Source organism: Salvelinus namaycush, chromosome 1 (genome assembly GCF_016432855.1).
Source record: "Salvelinus namaycush isolate Seneca chromosome 1, SaNama_1.0, whole genome shotgun sequence".
NCBI classification, from domain to species: domain Eukaryota; kingdom Metazoa; phylum Chordata; class Actinopteri; order Salmoniformes; family Salmonidae; genus Salvelinus; species Salvelinus namaycush.
Window position 1 is genome coordinate 28242796 of NC_052307.1, and position 22835 is coordinate 28265630.

General features: G+C 44.1%; 1 protein-coding gene across 1 annotated transcript in view; it reads right to left on the reverse strand.

The window, feature by feature from the left end:
• LOC120054811 (oxysterol-binding protein 2-like) overlaps positions 1–22835 on the reverse strand; it is an 80863-nt gene that overhangs the window by 47090 nt on the left and 10938 nt on the right. The window contains exon 2 of the mRNA XM_039002459.1: positions 20356–20564. Within this exon, the coding sequence (XP_038858387.1) occupies positions 20356–20564 (209 nt within the window). The remainder of the gene's footprint in view (positions 1–20355; positions 20565–22835) is intronic.

The following is a 22835-nucleotide window of genomic DNA, read 5'->3' on the forward strand; positions in this document are numbered from 1 at the left end:
TTAAAAATATACATATTTTAAAACATGTACTTTGTTTTTACATAGTGGTGCAGCCAGTCCACAAGGTGGCGCAGCACCCCTCTTACATTCTATGGGGAGAACCCTGGACAGGGAGAGGGGTTATAGGGACAGGGGTTATAGGGACAGGGACAGGGGTTCTAGGGACAGGGAGAGGGGTTATAGGGACAGGGAGAGGGGTTATAGGGACAGGGAGAGGGGTTCTAGGGACAGGGAGAGGGGTTATAGGGACAGGGAGAGGGGTTATAGGGACAGGGAGAGGGGTTATAGGGACAGGGGTTATAGGGACAGGGACAGGGGTTCTAGGGACAGGGAGAGGGGTTATAGGGACAGGGAGAGGGGTTATAGGGACAGGGAGAGGGGTTCTAGGGACAGGGAGAGGGGTTATAGGGACAGGGAGAGGGGGTGTAGGAACAGGGAGAGTTCACACACAAATGCATAGAGTATTTGCTTGGACCCTTGTGGCTATAATTGTATTTTACGCCACATCTCTCTCAACCCAAGGAGGAGGGAATGGCTGTGTAGTGTACTGAGGCTGTCAGGCTGCCTGCTGGTGAATTTAGTATTATTCGCTTGATTAAAGAAACAAATGTAAAAGTGACAGTTATTTTTCTGGCCACAGCGCCAGAAATTCTGCAGCCACATTTCAAATAGCCTAAAGTGAGAAAAGAGGAGCTGTGAACACAGAGCTGTAATAGTGTCAGCGAGAGATCGGACGGTGCTGTTGGGTGCTGGTGGCTCTCACTGTGCTGAGGGAGAAAGTGTGTTCTGGTGTGCAGAACGCACATGTCCTGAGGCTTGTACCACGAGGACAGGGAGGAAAGCCAGCTACCTCCATTAACATCACACTTGACCTTAATAATTAACGATCTCCTTTAACAGAGGGTTACAATGCCTTATTGCTTAAATAGACAGCAGCCTACACACTGCAACGAAATAACATAATTAGGCTTTATTATCACTGTTGTCATACTGCATTACCCTACTGTTAGCCTACTGTAAACACATCCAGTCCAATGGGGTGTAGCTAGGGTTGCAAAGGTGGAAACTTTCAAAGTTTACCAGTAAATTACCAGAATTTTGGTATCTTTCAAGGATTTTATGTAATCTATCACAATACATCTAGTGGCCATTTGAGGTACTTCAGTTTATCACAGGTGTCTGTAATTATCTCAGGCTTTCTCTCTGGCCATATCACATGTAACATCTATGAAATAATTAAATAAGAGGATTTTTAAATAAAAAATAGAATGACAAAGCTGTAAAACATTATCTTAAATATAAACCATAAATTTAGGGAATACCATTGGTGTTTAATATGAGGGTTTCAGCATGAAATATATATATTTGTTTTATTTTACTATGTCAATATGTATTTGTTGTCAATGTTTTGTCGTCAAGCTGGTGGCAGTTGAATACTATAAAATGAATACTATATATGAATGTTTAAAGTATAAATGACCAACGTAAAGAGAGATTGCCATAGATTTTCTGTTAATTACCAAAATTACTGAAGATTCTGGTAACTTTGGTAAATGACCTGTAGCTTTGCAACCCTAGGCATAGCTATGCCCTATTCACCCCGCCAGAACCCTGGTGATGTAAACCAGACAAGAGAGCAGAGAACACAGCATTCTAGATCAGTCGGCCTGAAACACAGACTAACCGAAGTGAGGACATTTAAACTTTGTTAAATAACATTCTCATTAGCCCAATTACTGCGTTTGGAAATAAAACCCAGACATTTCTCCTCACAGCCCCAATCAAATCAAATACTTGGTGCTCATTAGTTTTAGACCCACCGAAGTGTCTCAGTTCAAAGGGGTTAACATTTTTCTCTGAGAAAAAGGGAGCAATTTTTTAACAAGAAATGTGCAATTATGGAGGAAACTTTCTCTGGGCGATGGCCAATTTTAAAGAGGACAGTAGTTATGGTGGTGGCAGCCAAATGAATGTTTTCGCATTTAAAAAAAATCTTCTTTATGTTCTTTTTTCGATTGATGCTGACCAAGAAGTAATGCCTCCTACTATAAATGAAATGACCGTCATGATTACCTTTGAAATAAGATCTCCATTCCTCCTGCCCTCTCCCTATTGGCTGATCTCCTCCTATGGCGATAATAAGCCAGTCATCACAAGGAAGTTGAGGATCTTTAATTAACCATAGTGTTGGAGCAGAGAGTGACTGCTTCCTGCCTGAGCCTGGCGCCGCTTTATTGCAGGGTGGAATGTATCGACTTGATGATCTGGCAATTACAGGCTGACACAACACTTCATATTTATGCCTCTTGCAGCACATCGCAAATACAGCTGCCAGTCAGTACACTGGGGCCATGAGTCATCCCAACTAGCAATTACTGAATATGCATAGCGCACATACAAATACACACACACTCAAACATAGAAACACACAAGCCCACGCAGCATACTGAGAAACACACAAGCACACTGAGAAACACACAAGCCCACGCAGCACACTGAGAAACACACAAGCACACACAGCATACTGAGAAACACACAAGCACACACAGCATACTGAGAAACACACAAGCACACGCAGCATACTGAGAAACACACAAGCACACTGAGAAACACACAAGCACACACAGCATACTGAGAAACACACAAGCACACACAGCACACTGAGAAACACACAAGCACACACAAGCCCACTGAGAAACACACAAGCCCACGCAGCACACTGAGAAACACACAAGCCCACGCAGCATACTGAGAAACACACAAGCACACAGAGGATACTGAGAAACACACAAGCACACACAGCATACTGAGAAACACACAAGCCCACGCAGCATACTGAGAAACACACAAGCCCACGCAGCATACTGAGAAACACACAAGCACACAGAGGATACTGAGAAACACACAAGCACACACAGCATACTGAGAAACACACAAGCCCACGCAGCATACTGAGAAACACACAAGCACACACAAGCCCACTGAGAAACACACAAGCCCACGCAGCATACTGAGAAACACACAAGCACACACAAGCCCACTGAGAAACACACAAGCCCACGCAGCATACTGAGAAACACACAAGCACACACAGCATACTGAGAAACACACAAGCACACACAGCATACTGAGAAACACACAAGCACACACAGCATACTGAGAAACACACAAGCCCACTGAGAAACACACAAGCCCACGCAGCACACTGAGAAACACACAAGCACACACAGCATACTGAGAAACACACAAGCCCACGCAGCACACTGAGAAACACACAAGCACACACAGCATACTGAGAAACACACAAGCACACACAAGCCCACTGAGAAACACACAAGCCCACGCAGCACACTGAGAAACACACAAGCACACACAAGCCCACTGAGAAACACACAAGCCCACGCAGCATACTGAGAAACACACAAGCACACACAAGCCCACTGAGAAACACACAAGCCCACGCAGCATACTGAGAAACACACAAGCACACACAAGCCCACTGAGAAACACACAAGCCCACGCAGCATACTGAGAAACACACAAGCACACACAACATACTGAGAAACACACAAGCACACACAGCATACTGAGAAACACACAAGCACACACAGCATACTGAGAAACACACAAGCCCACTGAGAAACACACAAGCCCACGCAGCACACTGAGAAACACACAAGCACACACAGCATACTGAGAAACACACAAGCCCACGCAGCACACTGAGAAACACACAAGCCCACTGAGAAACACACAAGCCCACGCAGCACACTGAGAAACACACAAGCACACACAGCACACTGAGAAACACACAAGCACACACAGCATACTGAGAAACACACAAGCACACTGAGAAACACACAAGCACACGCAGCATACTGAGAAACACACAAGCACACACAGCATACTGAGAAACACACAAGCACACACAGCATACTGAGAAACACACAAGCCCACGCAGCACACTGAGAAACACACAAGCACACACAGCATACTGAGAAACACACAAGCACACACAGCATACTGAGAAACACACAAGCACACACAGCACACTGAGAAACACACAAGCACACTGAGAAACACACAAGCACACACAGCATACTGAGAAACACACAAGCCCACGCAGCATACTGAGAAACACACAAGCACACACAGCACACTGAGAAACACACAAGCACACACAGCATACTGAGAAACACACAAGCCCACTGAGAAACACACAAGCACACACAGCATACTGAGAAACACACAAGCCCACGCAGCATACTGAGAAACACACAAGCACACACAGCACACTGAGAAACACACAAGCCCACTGAGAAACACACAAGCACACACAGCATACTGAGAAACACACAAGCCCACGCAGCATACTGAGAAACACACAAGCACACACAGCATACTGAGAAACACACAAGCCCACTGAGAAACACACAAGCCCACGCAGCACACTGAGAAACACACAAGCACACACAGCACACTGAGAAACACACAAGCCCACGCAGCATACTGAGAAACACACAAGCCCACGCAGCACACTGAGAAACACACAAGCACACACAGCACACTGAGAAACACACAAGCACACACAGCATACTGAGAAACACACAAGCCCACGCAGCACACTGAGAAACACACAAGCACACACAGCACACTGAGAAACACACAAGCACACACAGCATACTGAGAAACACACAAGCACACACAGCATACTGAGAAACACACAAGCCCACTGAGAAACACACAAGCACACACAGCATACTGAGAAACACACAAGCACACACAGCATACTGAGAAACACACAAGCCCACTGAGAAACACACAAGCACACACAGCACACTGAGAAACACACAAGCCCACTGAGAAACACACAAGCACACACAGCACACTGAGAAACACACAAGCCCACTGAGAAACACACAAGCACACACAGCACACTGAGAAACACACAAGCACACACAGCATACTGAGAAACACACAAGCACACACAGCATACTGAGAAACACACAAGCACACACAGCCCACTGAGAAACACACAAGCACACACAGCATACTGAGAAACACACAAGCACACACAGCACACTGAGAAACACACAAGCACACACAGCATACTGAGAAACACACAAGCACACACAGCATACTGAGAAACACACAAGCACACACAGCATACTGAGAAACACACAAGCACACGCAGCACACTGAGAAACACACAAGCACACGCAGCACACTGAGAAACACACAAGCCCACACAAGCCCACTGAGAAACACACAAGCACACGCAGCATACTGAGAAACACACAAGCACACACAGCATACTGAGAAACACACAAGCACACACAGCACACTGAGAAACACACAAGCACACGCAGCACACTGAGAAACACACAAGCACACACAGCACACTGAGAAACACACAAGCACACACAGCACACTGAGAAACACACAAGCACACGCAGCATACTGAGAAACACACAAGCACACACAGCACACTGAGAAACACACAAGCACACACAGCATACTGAGAAACACACAAGCACACACAGCACACTGAGAAACACACAAGCACACACAGCATACTGAGAAACACACAAGCACACACAGCACACTGAGAAACACACAAGCCCACGCAGCATACTGAGAAAAAAATGTACTACAATGACTACAGGAAGTAGGACAGTTAGCAGAAAGGACTATGGGAAAGCGAGGAGAGGTGACAGAAAGAAGGACAGAACAGGTCCTTGTCTACACTGTCAGCCTGGTGCCAGGTTTGCCCTCTTCTGGTGAGGGGGAAGGAAAGCAGACCTTATGAAGCTGCTTTCAGCTGTGTCCTAATGGCACCCTATTCCCTACATAGTGCGCAACTTTTGTCCAAAGCCAATGGGCCCTGGTCAAAAGTAGCGCACTATTTGGAAACAGGGTACCATTTGAAGGTGCTGTTCCCATCAGTATCAAACCCCTCCATGGCCCCCAGCCCCAGAATGCCAGCCTTGGCACAACACCCAACTGGCATAGCTGATCGCCAGCCAGCCAAACAGAGAATCACTGAGTAACTTAAAGCAAATAACTAACTGGCAGGATAGGCAACTGTCTGATCTTACTGAACATGAGAATACACAAGACAAAGACTCAAGACAGACTTCAACATCAGGGACCTGAAACATTATGATGTGTCTTAAATCACAGAGATAGACAGACAGTCAGAGCCCCCAGCCACTGAGACAAAGGAGAGGCGCTTTGGGAACCCATACAGACTCCCACCCCTGCCCCCTGTCCCCTGTCCCCCGCCTCCGTCCCCCTGCCTCCCTGTCCCGTCCCCCTGTCAGAGGGGCCAACTGATGCCAGGATGGCTGCCAGGTGGGTCAGGGTAAGCTGCCTGCTCCAAGCCTTGCCACTGGCCTGCCATGCTAATGAGGGACCGGGCAGGGGGGACTGTAGTAGATGACAGGATGAAAAGTCAAGGGGAATAAATGTGAACTGGACCGGTAAACTCACTCAGATCTGCAGCACAGCACTCAAAATGTGTTATTTTATAAAGAAAAGCTGTTAAACTCTAGGCAATTTCACATAACCGCACTTACCAAACGAGGCAAACGAGACTATATAATTTTCACATGAACATTACATACACACAAGTACACACACCGATCTTTTTCCCTATCAGCCGCACTCCCTTCTCATCATCCATTTGAGCGTGGCAGGGACCTGCCACAGTGATCTGCACTGATTAAAGCATGCACAGTTCCAGTGTGTAACACATGCTCCTAGGCTTCTGAGGGGAGGGGGGGTAATCAGCTGCAGATGACAACTGATCTAGATAAACCACGGGACAACAATCCAATTAGGAAGGAAACCAGAGCAAATCAGAATACCCAAAAACAACAGCTGTCTGTCATCAACCAAAGTTTAAGGAGTTCAGAAGTTTAACTGTTTTAAGAGAAAAAAAAACACTTCTTCCCTCTTTGTTCCCACCAGAAACTGAGAATCCTCTTCTCCAATGTGAATAAGTGTGTGTGTGTGTGTGTGTATGTATGTGTGTGTTTTGGCTGGGTCACAAAACCCTCATTCTGCATCCCAATGGATTTGTCTTTCATGCAGCAGCATACAGATCCTCATTGGACACCCTCAATCCATACAGAAGACACTAATCCCAGTACAGAAAAGCCCCACACAATATCACCAGTGTACTGAATGCTGTAACGTTACTGTGCCTAAACAAAGCACACACATTGTTCCCTGGCAGTTTGTGCAGTGATTAACATAGTTACCGGAGCCATTAAACCATAGACTGGTTGTGGTTGTCTTATTCAGTAAGACTGATACACAGCACAGAACGCACAATGCTTAGATAACATTCCCCCCCCCCCCCCCCCCCCCTCGTTCTCTCTAATGCACATCCGTGTAAAATGGAACAGGAACAGAGACAGCCGTACAGTGGCTCTTGTATTTATGAGTATGGCTCCAGCCCTGTACCTACGTGATAAGGGATGGACTGGAATGCCATCATTGTCCAGTCCAGGCAGCTCTTTCCCCCGATGGGGCATATTTAAAGACCATTCAAACCACTGGTGCTAAATATCTGGGACACTGTCTGCCCTGTGTCACCTCTGAATGTGATAGGAAAGAGAGAGAGAGAGAGAGAGAGAGAGAGAGAGAGAGAGAGAGAGAGAGAGAGAGAGAGAGAGAGAGAGAGAGAGAGAGAGAGAGAGAGAGAGAGAGAGAGAGAGAGAGAGAGAGAGAGAGAGAGAGAGAGAGAGAGAGAGAGAGGGGTGAAAAACAGAGATATTGAGCAGGAGAGGGAAAGAGACGTACTGTATTTGAAAGAATGCAAGTGGGAGAAAGAGCAGAGGGTGAGAGAAAGATGGAAGTGTCGATAGACTGGAAAGAGGGGAGGGTTGGATGGAGGGGTTAGGAGAGAAAGAGGGAAGCGAGGGAGGAGAGAGAAAAATGGAGAGAGAGGTCAGGGAGGAGGTGATGGAGAAAGAGATGGGAGAGAGAGAGGTCAGGGAGGAGGTGATAGAGAGGGAGGAGAGAGAGATGGGAGAGAGAGAGAGAGAGAGAGGTTGGCATGTCAGTGCAGTGGGTCAGGGAGTTCTGTGCTTTCATCTGGGGAATGTGTTGGTTCAGAAAGGTCAGACTCAGTATGTGACAGCACAGCTTCAAACTCACAGACAGACACCCTCCCTACAGCACAGAGACAACTGAGAACAGGAAAAGACGGAGAGAAAGAGGGGGGGTGAGGTGTGGTGGCGAGGCATGCAGTTGTCCCAAGAGATCAGTTAAAACAGAGAGGCCACTATTCCAGCATACAAAACACCCACGTCTCCAAGCATGGATCCACACCCATGCCTGTGTGTGTCTCTGCCCAAGCCTACAAACCTAAAACTAAATGGATTAGACACAACATAATCATACTGATACACACACACTTATGAAACAAGCTGAAATAAAGCACTGAGCTACAAAATGGAGCACAATACACACAAACAAACACAGATATTTATCAAATGTATGTTAATTGTTCTTCTCTCATTTACATACACACACAAGCTAGCTAGCACATAACGTTCTGAGAACCATATGTTTTTTAGAGCTTGATGAGAGCATGGTTGTCCTATGGTTATTTTGCATACAACCTTCCCACAACATTCTGGGAATGGTGCAGGATACCCAGATAGCACATAACGTTCTGAGAACCATATGTTTCTTAGGTGGGAATTTTAGCACTTCAGCATAACATTTCCTACAGGTTTCCTCATGGTTCTATTTAAATTCATGTTCTCAGAATGTTCAGAGAACGTTAAGAAACAACATTTTTCTGGGGGAACTTCAGCACTTCAGCATAACATTTTCTGCAGGTTTCCTCGTGGTTCTATTTAAAGTCATGTTCTCAGATCATTAAGAAAACTTCTCATAAGAACCACAAGAAAAGATTATTAACGTTCAAAGAACGTTCTAAGAATGTTATTTAAATACATAAACATTCCCTTCTCAGCGTCAACAAAACTCTATCCTCTTGTTAAGTGTGTTCAGGTGTGTTTGCCGTTCCCACTAATTGGCCACACCTGATCTTAATGAGTGCTTGTTTCCTTTGAAATGGGGTCTGTTTAAATGGACTAAAATGAACAGCTTTGTATGCGTAAAAAAAACATGGCATGCTAGCTCCAACCTGGTGGCGCAGTGGACTAATTCCATGGAAAGAGAACAGAAGATCATAGGTTTGGACCTAACCGACGCTGTGCTACAACGTGTTTGCATGATTAATGCCAAAGCAAGTGTCCTATCTGTGCTTGGAGTTCAAAACAGTTCAACTAAGCTAGCAGTGATATTAGATGTCTTATTGAAACATGTTTGCAGAATGTTAATAAAACTTTCAGGGAACTATTGTAAAACGTTCTCACAATCTTCCTGCAACCTAAAAATGTACGTTCCCATACAGGTAAAACATTTTCAGTTCTGTTCTCAGAATGTTAAAGAAACATTCAGATTTACCGGTCAGGAAACGTATGGCTTTGTTCCCAGAACCAATGGGATACCAAAAACATACGTTCCCACAGCTTCCAAGGAGACAAACATGCTAGCTGGTACTAGGGCTGGGAATTGCCAGGGACCTCACAATATGTTATTATCACAATACTGTGTAAATACACTGTACACTGTAAACTGTGTATGTGACGAATAAACTTTGATTTGATTTATAAGGAAAACTACTGGAGTTTTGGCGCAGGTACAGCAACTAATCTTTCTGGCATTTCAACATCTTAACAAAAACATCTGGTAGCAGAACTCAGGTTCATCCGTTTAGTATATGAATGAAGCCTGTGCATGTTGAGACAGTTGAATAGCAGCAGTACTCAGCACTCTCACACAAATGAATAACTAACCCCAACTATTCCTCAAGCCTTTATCCCTCTGAGCATGAGTTGAATGGAGAGAAAGCTATACTTACTCACAGGTTTAAATGTGCTTGAATTCTGGCTCTTGCCTTTTTCTCTGTCCAGTCCAGTCCATGTGGGAGAAAGGAATTCTTTAGGAATGGGATAATTGGGAAGATGTACGGAGCATGAGTTGGAAAAGGCATAAGAAGGTGATTCCATTCAGGACTGAGCCCCTCGGAGTGAGATTCCCAGTAAACCACTTACTGAGAAAGAACGAGAGTGGGAGAGAGAGAAAGAGAGAGACCGCAAACAAGAGAAACAGGGAGGGAGGGAGGGAGGGAGGGAGGGAGGGAGGGAGGGAGGGAGGGAGGGAGGGTGAAAGAGCGAATGTGGGGAAAGAAAGCAGGGAGACGGTCGGGGAAAGGAGACCGGGGAGGGAGTGAAGAAAGGAGGGAAAGGGAGGAAGAGAGAGAGGGAGGGGTAAAGCAGAGGTAACCAGTGAGGCATGTTCCAACAGGCTTTCCTAATCAATCCCAATACTGATCCCTTCGATAAGCTCTAAGTTTCAGGACCATGGACAGAGAATTACCATACACTTCTACCCACCCACCCAGCCTCCTCAGTGGGTGGGGTGGGGGGAGAGGAGATGAAAGCAAGAAGGGAGAAAGAGGGAAGGATGTAGCCTACTGTACTGTGGTGCGAGGGAGGGAGGGAGTGAGCATAGACATGGTGGGACTGTGGGAGTATGTGAAGGGGGGGTGGCGTGGATGGATGCTTCCCATCTCATGGGACCGTTCTAACAGACAAGGGGTGTAGATAAACAGCGGTGTGGACAGTGATAGCCATGGGAGGTAGGGACAAAGTCATCCCATAAAGCTGAGTTCAGCCACCAGCTTCAATACAGCCATCAATCACTCACTAACTCCACCAGCTTACATCCCTCACACACACGCACACACCGGCAACTGCAAAAAACAAATGCTCACACACATCACCAAATGCAAAAACATATCACACACAACAGCAGCAGCACCACAGCCTATTCACATACAGAAGATTTGTGTCCAGTATCGATTGACATAGCGTATCGACATAGTGTACCGAGCATCTCCGTTTAGCCAGTCAGATCAGTGCATGGCCATGGCCTTCACTGTGATCCACTGAGAGGCACATAACTCTGTTCCCACATTGAGCTGGACAGAGCACACATGGAGGGAGAGGGTGCGATCCAAATGGCACCCTATTTGCAATATAGTATACTATTTTTACCAGAGACCTATATGGGAACTATAGGGAATAGGGTGCCATTTGGGAGGCATCCATGGAGGGAGAGCCTCCTCTGTGTGTCTGCCACCTGACTGTTCCTGTTCCTGTTCCCCTCCACCTAAACCAGGCCAATTGAATGTCTCCTCCCGGCAGCTCCTCCATTAGTCTAATACAGCAACTCTAATCCAGCAGTGAGGAGAGGACTGAAGGAGCTACATGGAAAGACACAGGAAGGAAGGCACCTGGCCAGGAGCTGCTCTGTCACAGCTCTGCTCGGAATTTCCATTTAACACAGTGTTATACCATATATTTAATCAATAAGGCCTGAGGGGGTGTGGTATATGTCCAATATACCACGGCTAAGGGCTGTTCTTATTCACGACGCAATGCAGAGTGCCTGGACACAGCCCTTAGCTGTGGTATATTGGCCATATACCACAAACCCCAGAGGTGCCTTATTGCTATTATAAACTGGTTACCAACGTAATTAGAGCAGTGCAAATAAAATGTTTTGTCATACCCGTGGTATACGGTCTGATATACCACGGCTGTCAGCCAATCAGCATTCAGGGCTCGAACCACCCAGTTTATAATATAGCAATATTCCATTTACCATGATTCACTGCCCACTGCTGTACTGCACAATTTCTCCTACATGTTTTATTTAACCTGGTTTATAATTTTTTTACTACATATTTTCTTTACTGTATTTCTCATTGAATTCATATTGGTTAACAAACCAAGTGAGAAATGCATTGAGTTGGGGCTGTATGAGGAGAAACACTGTCCCCTGCTGGCTGCTTACATAACATAGAGATTTATTAGCCGTAACAGCCAGTTGTACCTCTAGAGGATTAGTGCTGTTCAACCACGGCAAACATGACTCTGTTAATGAAGAAAGAGCAGCAGCTCTGTCACTAATTACAGATTAATGAAGTGGAAAAGAGGAATTGACTTCAGTTAAATTGACTTCAGTTAGGAGCTACTGTGGTCCTGTGAGTCTGTCCATGATCACAGCTCAATGGTATATGGATCCACACACAGTATTGGAGGTAGGTGTGTGTGTGTGTGGTGTGTGTGTGTGTGTGTGTGTGTGTGTGTGTGTGTGTGTGTGTGTGTGTGTGTGTGTGTGTGTGTGTGTGTGTGTGTGTGTGTGTGTGTGTGTGTGGTGGTGTGTGTGGTGGTGTGTTTTGTGTGTGTTTGTGTGGTGTGTTTAAGCATTAGCTCCTTCCCCCTCAGGAGATTGTCAGGAGATGGAGAGGATGTGACAAACAGCAGCACTGGGACACAGAGAGAGGTGGTGTGTGAAGGAAGAAAACATACCTGCCCTGTATAGTCAAACACACAACATGACGTTCTTAGAGCACCCAATGACATAATACTTTCACCTGCCATGTCTTGAATTTACCGTTGATAAACAACTCTCTCTCGCTAAATCACACACGGTTACTCATTCCCACACGGTTACTCATTCCCACACGGTTACTCATTCCCACACGGTTACTCATTCCCACACGGTTACTCATTCCCACGCGGTTACTCATTCCCACACGGTTACTCATTCCCACACGGTACTCATTCCCACACGGTTACTCATTCCCACACGGTTACTCATTCCCACACGGTTACTCATTCCCACACGGTTACTCATTCCCACACGGTTACTCATTCCCACGCGGTTACTCATTCCCACACGGTTCCCACACGGTTACTCATTCCCACACGGTTACTCATTCCCACACGGTTACTCATTCCCACACGGTTACTCATTCCCACGCGGTTACTCATTCCCACGCGGTTACTCATTCCCACACGGTTCCCACACGGTTACTCATTCCCACACGGTTACTCATTCCCACACGGTTACTCATTCCCACACGGTACTCATTCCCACACGGTTACTCATTCCCACACGGTACTCATTCCCACACGGTTACTCATTCCCACACGGTTACTCATTCCCACACACTGATTTAGTATGTTTACTCCTCCATGGTTGTGTGTGTCTCTCTGGCCCTCAGGTCTTTGTGTTAACTCATCATTCTAGAGGCAGTGAGGCATATGGGAGCTGGGGAGAGAACTATCCAAACACGTTGCACGCTTACACACACACACACACACACACACCAGTTACTTTTTTATATAAGTATTACTACCAGTAGTGGACTTACCATTATGCAGAAGAGGCAATTGCCTTAGGCCTCAGATCATCAAGTGGACTCGTGAGTTGGGCATAAAATACATTTTTTTATACTAGTAATGTGTTTTTATATAATGTCTCCGCTTAAGGCCCCCTCATACTCTACTTTCTTGTGATATGATTGGAAACGTGACAATTGAAATGAAGCTGCAGCATTGAGGCAGAGAAAGAAAGAGAAATCCTATTTGTTTAACACACGTCCTGCTGTAGGTTGATCTGGATCTGATGCTGTCTGGCCAAAAAGACTATGGCATGTAAGACAGAGGAGTGTTTTGCTCGCTCGGATGCTTCCTCTGGTGGGCTTGTTTCAGTCACTTGCAAACTGAAGGAACGTTGGAGGGTGCACAGTGCACTTTTCAGGTGCTGGAATTATTTTTAATGAACGTGCAAAGGTAACTTTGTTTTTTAAGTGATTTGTTTGACAATCAGATGAAAATATGACTGGTTGTGTTCATGGTTCATTTAAAGGGGCAGCAGGGTTGCCTGGTGGTTAGAGTGTTGGACTAGTAACCGAAAGGTTGCAAGTTCAAATCCCTGAGCTGAAAAGGTACAAATCTGTTGTTCTGCCCCTGAACAGGCAGTTAACCCACTGCTCCTAGGCTGTCATTGAAAATAAGAATTTGTTCTTAACTGACTTGCCTAGTTAAATAAAGGTAAAATACATTTAAAAAAGGTAAGGGGGGGGTATTATTGTTCCAATAGCCTATATTAGGAGGATTTTTTACATTTTAAACCTTACATTTTAAACCTTACACACTTACGATAAGTAGCCTCAAGGCTGTTTCCTTGAGGCTACTTATCGTTGTTATCGATATCAGTCGATAAATGGTCGGTATCGATAATTTCCGGTTTATCGTCCCAGCTCTATTGCATAGTCCCCCTGAGGAGATAAACATCTATCATACTCAACACAGGCTACAATATCCCATTTAGTGCTATGAAGGGTACCCTTCACCTACTGGCCCTGGCCCTCTCCTCAGTACTGGTTCACTATGAATTTCCTGAGTCTGAGTGGGCATCTGGCTAACTGTCTAGCACACTGCTCTTCTAAAAGGAAAGGCTGTCTCAAGGACATTATAAAAGCTCAACACAAACTGATCCACACCCCCATCTCGCCTCCCTCTGTATCAATCTATCCCAGGGTAGAGTGGATCAACATAAATCTAGCCAACTCCATTGTCTCTGTGTCTCTATATTTCAATCAAGTACTTTTATTTAACCAGGTAGGCCAGTTGAGAACTAGTTCTCATTTACAACTGCAACCTGGCCGAGATAAAGCAAAGCAGAGCGACAGGCTTAACTGAATGACAACAGAGACCGAATATAATCTGGAATATTATTGAATAGTTTGGGGTAGGCCTCGTCTCCAAGGAACGCTCCTCAGAACCAGATGCTGATGACAGGTTGCCCTATGCTAGGCAGCTGGCATCGAAACCCTCCCACTGGGAGCCGATGATCCAATGACGGGCCTTCAGTTGGTGGGGAGGTGGAAGGTCGTTGAAAGACTGTTGCTACAAAACAGCAAGTGGGAGACACAAGGTTTGAGTTGACATATAAATACTCTCCTAGATTCATGCCCATTGGTTGAAAGAAAGGGAAGTGTTTATTGCACGAGTGAGCCCATAGGTTAATCAACAAGTGTGGTGGAATTGCCTTAGTGTGCAATGCTCATAGGCTGAAGTTAATAGGTGATTGACATTCCGCATGCTTGTTAATAGTACAGGAGGAGGAGAGACTTGATGCTATGCTGATGAGGTAACATTATGACACTTCCATATAAATACCTACTAAGCTGATGAGGTAACATTAGAACCACTACCATGGATACCTGCGGTGCTAATGAGGTAACACTATACACACTACTAGGCTTGGGCGGTATCCAGATTGTCAAACCGACCTTGTGCCATACCAGGATATTCAGTAATACCGGCACTGAACACAAGGGTCGCTATTTTCAAACCCCACTGAACCTTTGTAATCTGAAGGATAGTCATGCTAACAAGTACATGTAAAATCCCATAAAGAATGCTAACTAAATGCTAATGAGCGCATTGCGAACATTTGACACAGTCTCTGACCTAAAGTATTTGCATGATAGATATCCCAGCTCATAAAGTTATACAAGTAGCTAAAAAATGCTACTCAGTTTGCTGCACACACAATGATATTAGAGAGCAAGACTCTTGATCCAGGAGGGGATTCTCTGTGTTTACCAAGCTAAACTTGATTTTGAAAGAAGCTAACCATTTAGCTAGATAGCTAACTAGCTACTAAATTAGCAAACCAATGCACTACTGCAGAGCATTTAGCACATTTTAAACAGTTAATAGTTATAAGATATCTAGCTGGTAAACATTTAGTTGTGAATTCCAAACTGTAACTAGATTGCCTGGCGCGTGCTGCACAACAGTGAGTGACTTTCAAGGCTCAGGTCTCTCAACGTTGTGTGCTTGTAAACAAACACCAAGTGACTGGGGACTACAGGTAATCTTCATAATGAAACATTATGTGACAGGGGAAATGAAGAAGGCAATCTTCTTTATCTCCTAACGTATTGCACAAGTTGACTGCAGGTATTTACTTAAAAAGTAGCTATAAATATCCAAATGTAAAAATAAAAAATCTTCAAATAAATAGTTTCAACGGTATTGAAAAACCATCCCGGGGCTATTTCAAAATACCCCAGTATACGGTATACCGCCCATGCGTAAACATGACCCTATAAATACCGGCTATGCTGATGAGTTATTATTATAAACACTACTTTATAAATACTATGCTGATGAGTTATTATTATAAACACTACTTTATAAATACTATGCTGATGAGTTATTATTATAAACACTACTTTATAAATACTATACTGATGAGTTATTATTATAAACACTACTATATAAATACTATGCTGATGAGTTATTATTATAAACACTACTTTATAAATACTATGCTGATGAGTTATTATTATAAACACTACTATATAAATACTATACTGATGAGTTATTATTATAAACACTACTATATAAATACTATGCTGATGAGTTATTATTATAAACACTACTTTATAAATACTATACTGATGAGTTATTATTATAAACACTACTGTATACATACTATGCTGATGAGTTATTATTATAAACACTACTATATAAATACTATACTGATGAGTTATTATTATAAACACTACTATATAAATACTATACTGATGAGTTATTATTATAAACACTACTATATAAATACTATGCTGATGAGTTATTATTATAAACACTACTTTATAAATACTATACTGATGAGTTATTATTATAAACACTACTGTATAAATACTATGCTGGTGAGTTATTATTATAAACACTACTATATAAATACTATGCTGATGAGTTATTATTATAAACACTACTATATAAATACTATACTGATGAGTTATTATTATAAACACTACTATATAAATACTATACTGATGAGTTATTATTATAAACACTACTATATAAATACTATACTGATGAGTTATTATTATAAACACTACTATATAAATACTATGCTGATGAGTTATTATTATAAACACTACTATATAAATACTATGCTGATGAGTTATTATTATAAACACTACTATATAAATACTATACTGATGAGTTATTATTATAAACACTACTGTATACATGCTATGCTGATGAGTTATTATTATAAACACTACTTTATAAATACTATACTGATGAGTTATTATTATAAACACTACTGTATACATACTATGCTGATGAGTTATTATTATAAACACTACTATATAAATACTATACTGATGAGTTATTATTATAAACACTACTATATAAATACTATACTGATGAGTTATTATTATAAACACTACTATATAAATACTATGCTGAAGAGTTATTATTATAAACACTACTATATAAATACTATGCTGATGAGTTATTATTATAAACACTACTATATAAATACCATACTGATGAGTTATTATTATAAACACTACTTTATAAATACTATGCTGATGAGTTATTATTATAAACACTACTTTATAAATACTATGCTGGTGAGTTATTATTATAAACACTACTATATAAATACTATGCTTATGAGTTATTATTATAAACACTACTTTATAAATACTATGCTGATGAGTTATTATAAACACTACTATATAAATACTATACTGATGAGTTATTATTATAAACACTACTATATAAATACTATGCTGAAGAGTTATTATTATAAACACTACTATATAAATACTATGCTGATGAGTTATTATTATAAACACTACTATATAAATACCATACTGATGAGTTATTATTATAAACACTACTTTATAAATACTATGCTGATGAGTTATTATTATAAACACTACTTTATAAATACTATGCTGGTGAGTTATTATTATAAACACTACTATATAAATACTATACTGATGAGTTATTATTATAAACACTACTATATAAATACTATGCTGATGAGTGAGATAGGAAGAGATGTGAATTATATGTGTTTACTAGATGACTTAAAAGTGACAAGCCAATCAGACCAGCCTTCCTGACTGAACTTGAACAGTGTCTAGGGTTTACCGAGAATGGTGCTACAAACAAAAACCATCTGGTCAGTGGCAGTCCTGTGGGCGAAAACAGCTCGTTGATGAGAGGTCGAAGGAGAATGGCAAGAATCGTGCAAGCTAACAGGCGGGCCACAAACAGACAAATAATGGCGCAGTACAACAGTGGTGTGCAGAACGGCATCTCGGGACGCACAACTTGTCGGTCCTGGTCACGGATGGGCTATTGCAGCAGGCGACCAAACCGGGTTCCACCCCTATCAGCTAAAAACAAGAAGAAGCTGATCCAGTGGGCACACAATCACCAACACTGGACAATATTGAGGAGTGAATAAACATTGCCTCGTCCAACGAATCCCGGTTCCTGTTGCGTCATGCTGATGACAGAATCAGGATTTGGCGTAAAAAGCATGGCCCCATCCTGCCTGGTGTCAACGGTACAGGCTGGTGGTGTAATGGCATGATGAATGTCTTCCTGGCACACGTTAGGTCCCTTGATACCAACGTTTCTATGCCCCGAAGAGTTCAGGCTGTTCTGGAGGCAAAGGGGGGTCCGACCCAGTACTAAATGGGTGTACCTAATAAACTGACCACTGATTTTATATCTGTGTGTGGGTCTCTATCTATGTGTGTATGTTTGTGCACTCTAAGAAAAAACCTTAAAGGGTTCTCTGGCTGTTCCCATATGAGAATCGTCTGAATAACCCTTTTTGGTTGCAGGTAGAACCCTATAGGGTTCCATGTAGAACCCTTTCTACAGATGGTTCTACATGGAGCCCAAAAGGGTTCTACCTGGAACCAAAAAGGGTTCTACCTGGAACCAAAAAGTATTCTACCTGGAACCAAAAAGGATTCTACCTGGGACCAAAAAGGATTCTACCTGGAACCAAAAAGGATTCTACCTGGAACCAAAAAGGGTTCTCCTAGGGACAGCCGAAGAACCCTTTTGGATCCCTATTTTCTAAGAGTGTGTGTCGCGCGCGCGCCGAGTTTCACTGGCTCTCCTCTCCTGCCTGGTTAATGAGTCTACAGGGGAGCGCTGTGTTGGTGTCTAGTACTCACCACCCACCCTGGGCTCAGCCTCAGACAGACAGACAGACAGACAGACAGACAGACAGACAGACAGACAGACAGACAGACAGACAGACAGACAGACAGACAGACAGACAGACAGACAGACAGACAGACAGACAGACAGACAGACAGACAGACAGCAGAGACGGCTCCATTACCACACCTGAGACTGAGGGGACCTATGCACTAGACACACTCAGAGACAAACACTCAGGGCTGGCTACACAAACACACAGGGTAGAGCCTAATGTTGTAAACACACAAAACACACAGTTAAAACTTTTTCAAACCTGTGCCTGTCTAATTGTGAGTGATAAGTGATAAGTTGTATTCACATTCTCTCTCTCCCTCCCTGCCTCTCTCCCCGTTTCACGCGATCACTCTAAAATTAGAGAGCTGACTTTAAAATGGAGGTCAGGGGAATATATAGCCTGTCTTTCTAGGGACACTGTGCACTGTAGTTAGTAGACTAGACTAGAGCAGGCAGGGGTTGGGCTACTGCCAGTCATGGTTAAATGTGAAGAAGAAAGGCCCTCCCAGGCTTTTCCCACAGCCTTTTGACCACAGACACCAATCACAAGCAACAAGAATGAGTCCTTTTGGAAAGGAGAGAGTTCTGTTGTCAAGAGACTGAATGAGCGGCTGGTTCTCACGGTAACGGTAGCAGCATACAGTAGTAGTCTGTCTTCCACGTTCCAACCTCCTTATTGAGAGAGAGGACCACACTGCCCCCATGTGGCCACAATGGAGACCCCAAAGAGTTTTCTAGTAAGATTGTTGACCAAAACGTCCGGCACAAATACCAGTGGACACTGGAGACCAGAGCATAGCCCGTCTGTCGGGACAGAGTGACATTCTGAACATGTTGGACCATAAAGTGAGTGACATACCTTTTACCGACTGTGAATTTGTTCAACTAAACTAACATACCTGTCAACAAGACACACAATACATAAACCCGCTCTCTGTAAACAATGATATAACCTCCTTCTCCCATTCCTTTGCAAAGTAATCTATCTACTTCACCTTTATTTAGCCTGTTAGGACTCCCGGGTGGCGAAGCGGTCTAAGGCACTGCATTGCAGTGCTAGATATGTCACTACAGACCCTGGTTCGATCCCGGGCTGTATCACAACCGGCTGTGATCGGGAGTCCCTTAGGGCAGCTCACAATGGGCCCAGCGTTGTTAGGGGAGAGTTTGGCCGGGGTAGGCTGTCACTGTAAATAAGAATTTGTTCTTAACTGACTTGCCTAGTTAAACAAATTGAAAGTAAACTCTCTTCTACAATGATGGTCTAAATAATGAAATACAAATACAGGACTCACAGCGGGAAGTCCCTTTATATTAAATCATCATAACATTATTAAACAACACGTCTTCTTACCAGACTGGTCGTTCATCATGCGGATGGCTTTAGCCTTGGCCAGCTCCAGCGCTGTGACCCATCTCTGGCGCTCCACCTCAGTGCTGGCCTTCAGGTGGTAGGTGCGACCGCCGCTGCTCAGGACAATGTTACAGGCATCCTCCGTGTCGATATGGGCTGTGGCCAGGTTGATAGTGCCACGACATGTATGGGCCATCTCTGCCTGAGTCCTGCAGGGGGACACCCAGACAGACAGAGAGAGACGGGGACAAGACAGAGACAGACCGAGAGAGAGACGGGGCCAAGACACAGAGACAGACAGAGAGACGGGGCCAAGACACAGAGACAGACAGAGAGAGAGACGGGGCCAAGACACAGACAGACACGGGGCCAAGACACAGACAGACAGACAGAGACAGAGACAGGGCCAAGACGCAGACAGACAGAGAGAGACAGACAGGGCCAATACACAGAGACAGACAGAAAGAGAGACGGGGCCAAGACACAGAGACAGAGAGAGACGGGGCCAAGACACAGACAGAGACACGGGGCCAAGACACAGAGACAGAGAGAGATGGGGCAAAGACACAGAGACAGACAGAGACCAGGAAAAGACACAGGGACAGACAGAGACGAGACACAGATACACCAAATCACAGAACAAATCACAGAAACAGATATGGAAACACAGGGACAGAGACGGGGACAAAAACAGAAACAGAGAGAAAGGCTGGTTAGTAGTGAAATCCCAATGCGTTGTCTCTACCACTAGCCTACTGTATGTCTGACTAGACACTGAAGTGCAAATGTCCTTCCTGTATGCAGTCGCTTCATACTTGTGGCTTGATAAACATGACAAAACACCTCATTATTTAGATATGTGGCGATGTGGCCAGGCTCAGGTACAGGTACAGGTACAGGCTCAGGTACAGGTACAGGCGGGAGGAGGCTATCAAGCAGGGCAGGGAGGAGGCGGAGGGATAGAGACAGAAATAGGAACACATGCAGTGTGAAGTTAAAAGATAGTGGCTTTGAAAGGCATGAAACAGTCAAGAGCCTTCCTTGGCTTACTGTCTCTAGCCCATTTTAGCCTTCTGTGTAACAGTGTTTTCTGTCCCCAGCATGTGCACACTGCACATATTTCCACATACAGCCAGCACAGTGTATGTGTACACATTCAAACATACACAAACTAGAGAACAGTATCGTCAATCACTCGACATGTTCTGGTGGCTGTGCTAAGGGAGTGACTGTGTGTGTCCTGGGCAGAGGAACTAGTGTTGCACTTTGATTGGGCCACAGAATGTTGGATAACGAGGCCATTGTGTGACTCCAAGCCCCTATAAATGGACAAAACCAAACAATGAATAACACTGAGGACAAAGGACAGAGAGAAAGAGAGAGAAAAAGGGTGGGTGAGAGAGAGAGAAAAAGGGAGAGAGACGACAGTGAGAAAGAGAGAGAGAAACGGGAAGAGAATTGCCTTGCTTGGACCAATTCATTTCCACATTTACAATAATCATCATTAGTATGAGCAAACTGTAGCTGCTGGCCTATCATCAGAGAACAGACAGAGGTGAATGACATCTTTAAAATCCTCAGAAGAAGAGTAATATGATTAACCAAACAAATAGTTGTCTTGGGATAATTCAGTCTTCTTAGTATTTATTAGGTCGTGTGGTAGGACCAGGGTGTTTGTCTAACCCCTCACTGAGGGCAGACAAGCTGTTGAGCAGAGCAGCAGATCAGTGACAGCTCACAGCCTTTATCCTCAGCAACCGAATAAGGCGCATTTGAATGTGAACACACTCAGAGCACAACAGACATTTCCACAGGGAAGGGATGGGCTGTGTGTAGGCTATCTGGTTGTACACCGTTGTCCAAGTCCCAGACATAAGTTACTTAGTATCCGTTGCAGTTCCCTGGTGATATGTCAGATCACTGACCTCCTGTAATGGTGAGAACAGCTAAGCTCAAGCAGCTTCTGAGGGATTAATACAACACATGCCCTGTGGTGTGTGTGTGTACTGAAATGTGTCCCCAACATCCATCCTCATTGACCCCTGGCCCCCACTGCCAGAACCAGCTCTCACAGCAGTATTCTGCCAATTGCACCAACAAACACACACACACACACACACACACACACACACACACACACACACACACACACACACACACACACACACACACACACACACACACACACACACACACACACACACACACACACACACACACACACACACACACACACCACCAGAGACATTGGCAGGCCTTAACTGAACACTATCATGTTCAGGGTCTCTGTCCTGAAATGACCGAAAACTCACTTTTGGGCTCTGAGGAAAGTTTAGAGTTACTGTCTCTAAGCTCTGCCTCAGGATCAGTTCAGCATCACTGCTCCAACTGGTTCAACTTTGGCCTACGTAAAGCTAGTCTCTCATGTTTACCCCAGCCATGAGTAGCCGGCCAGCGTACACATAGGATTTAGTTCTGGG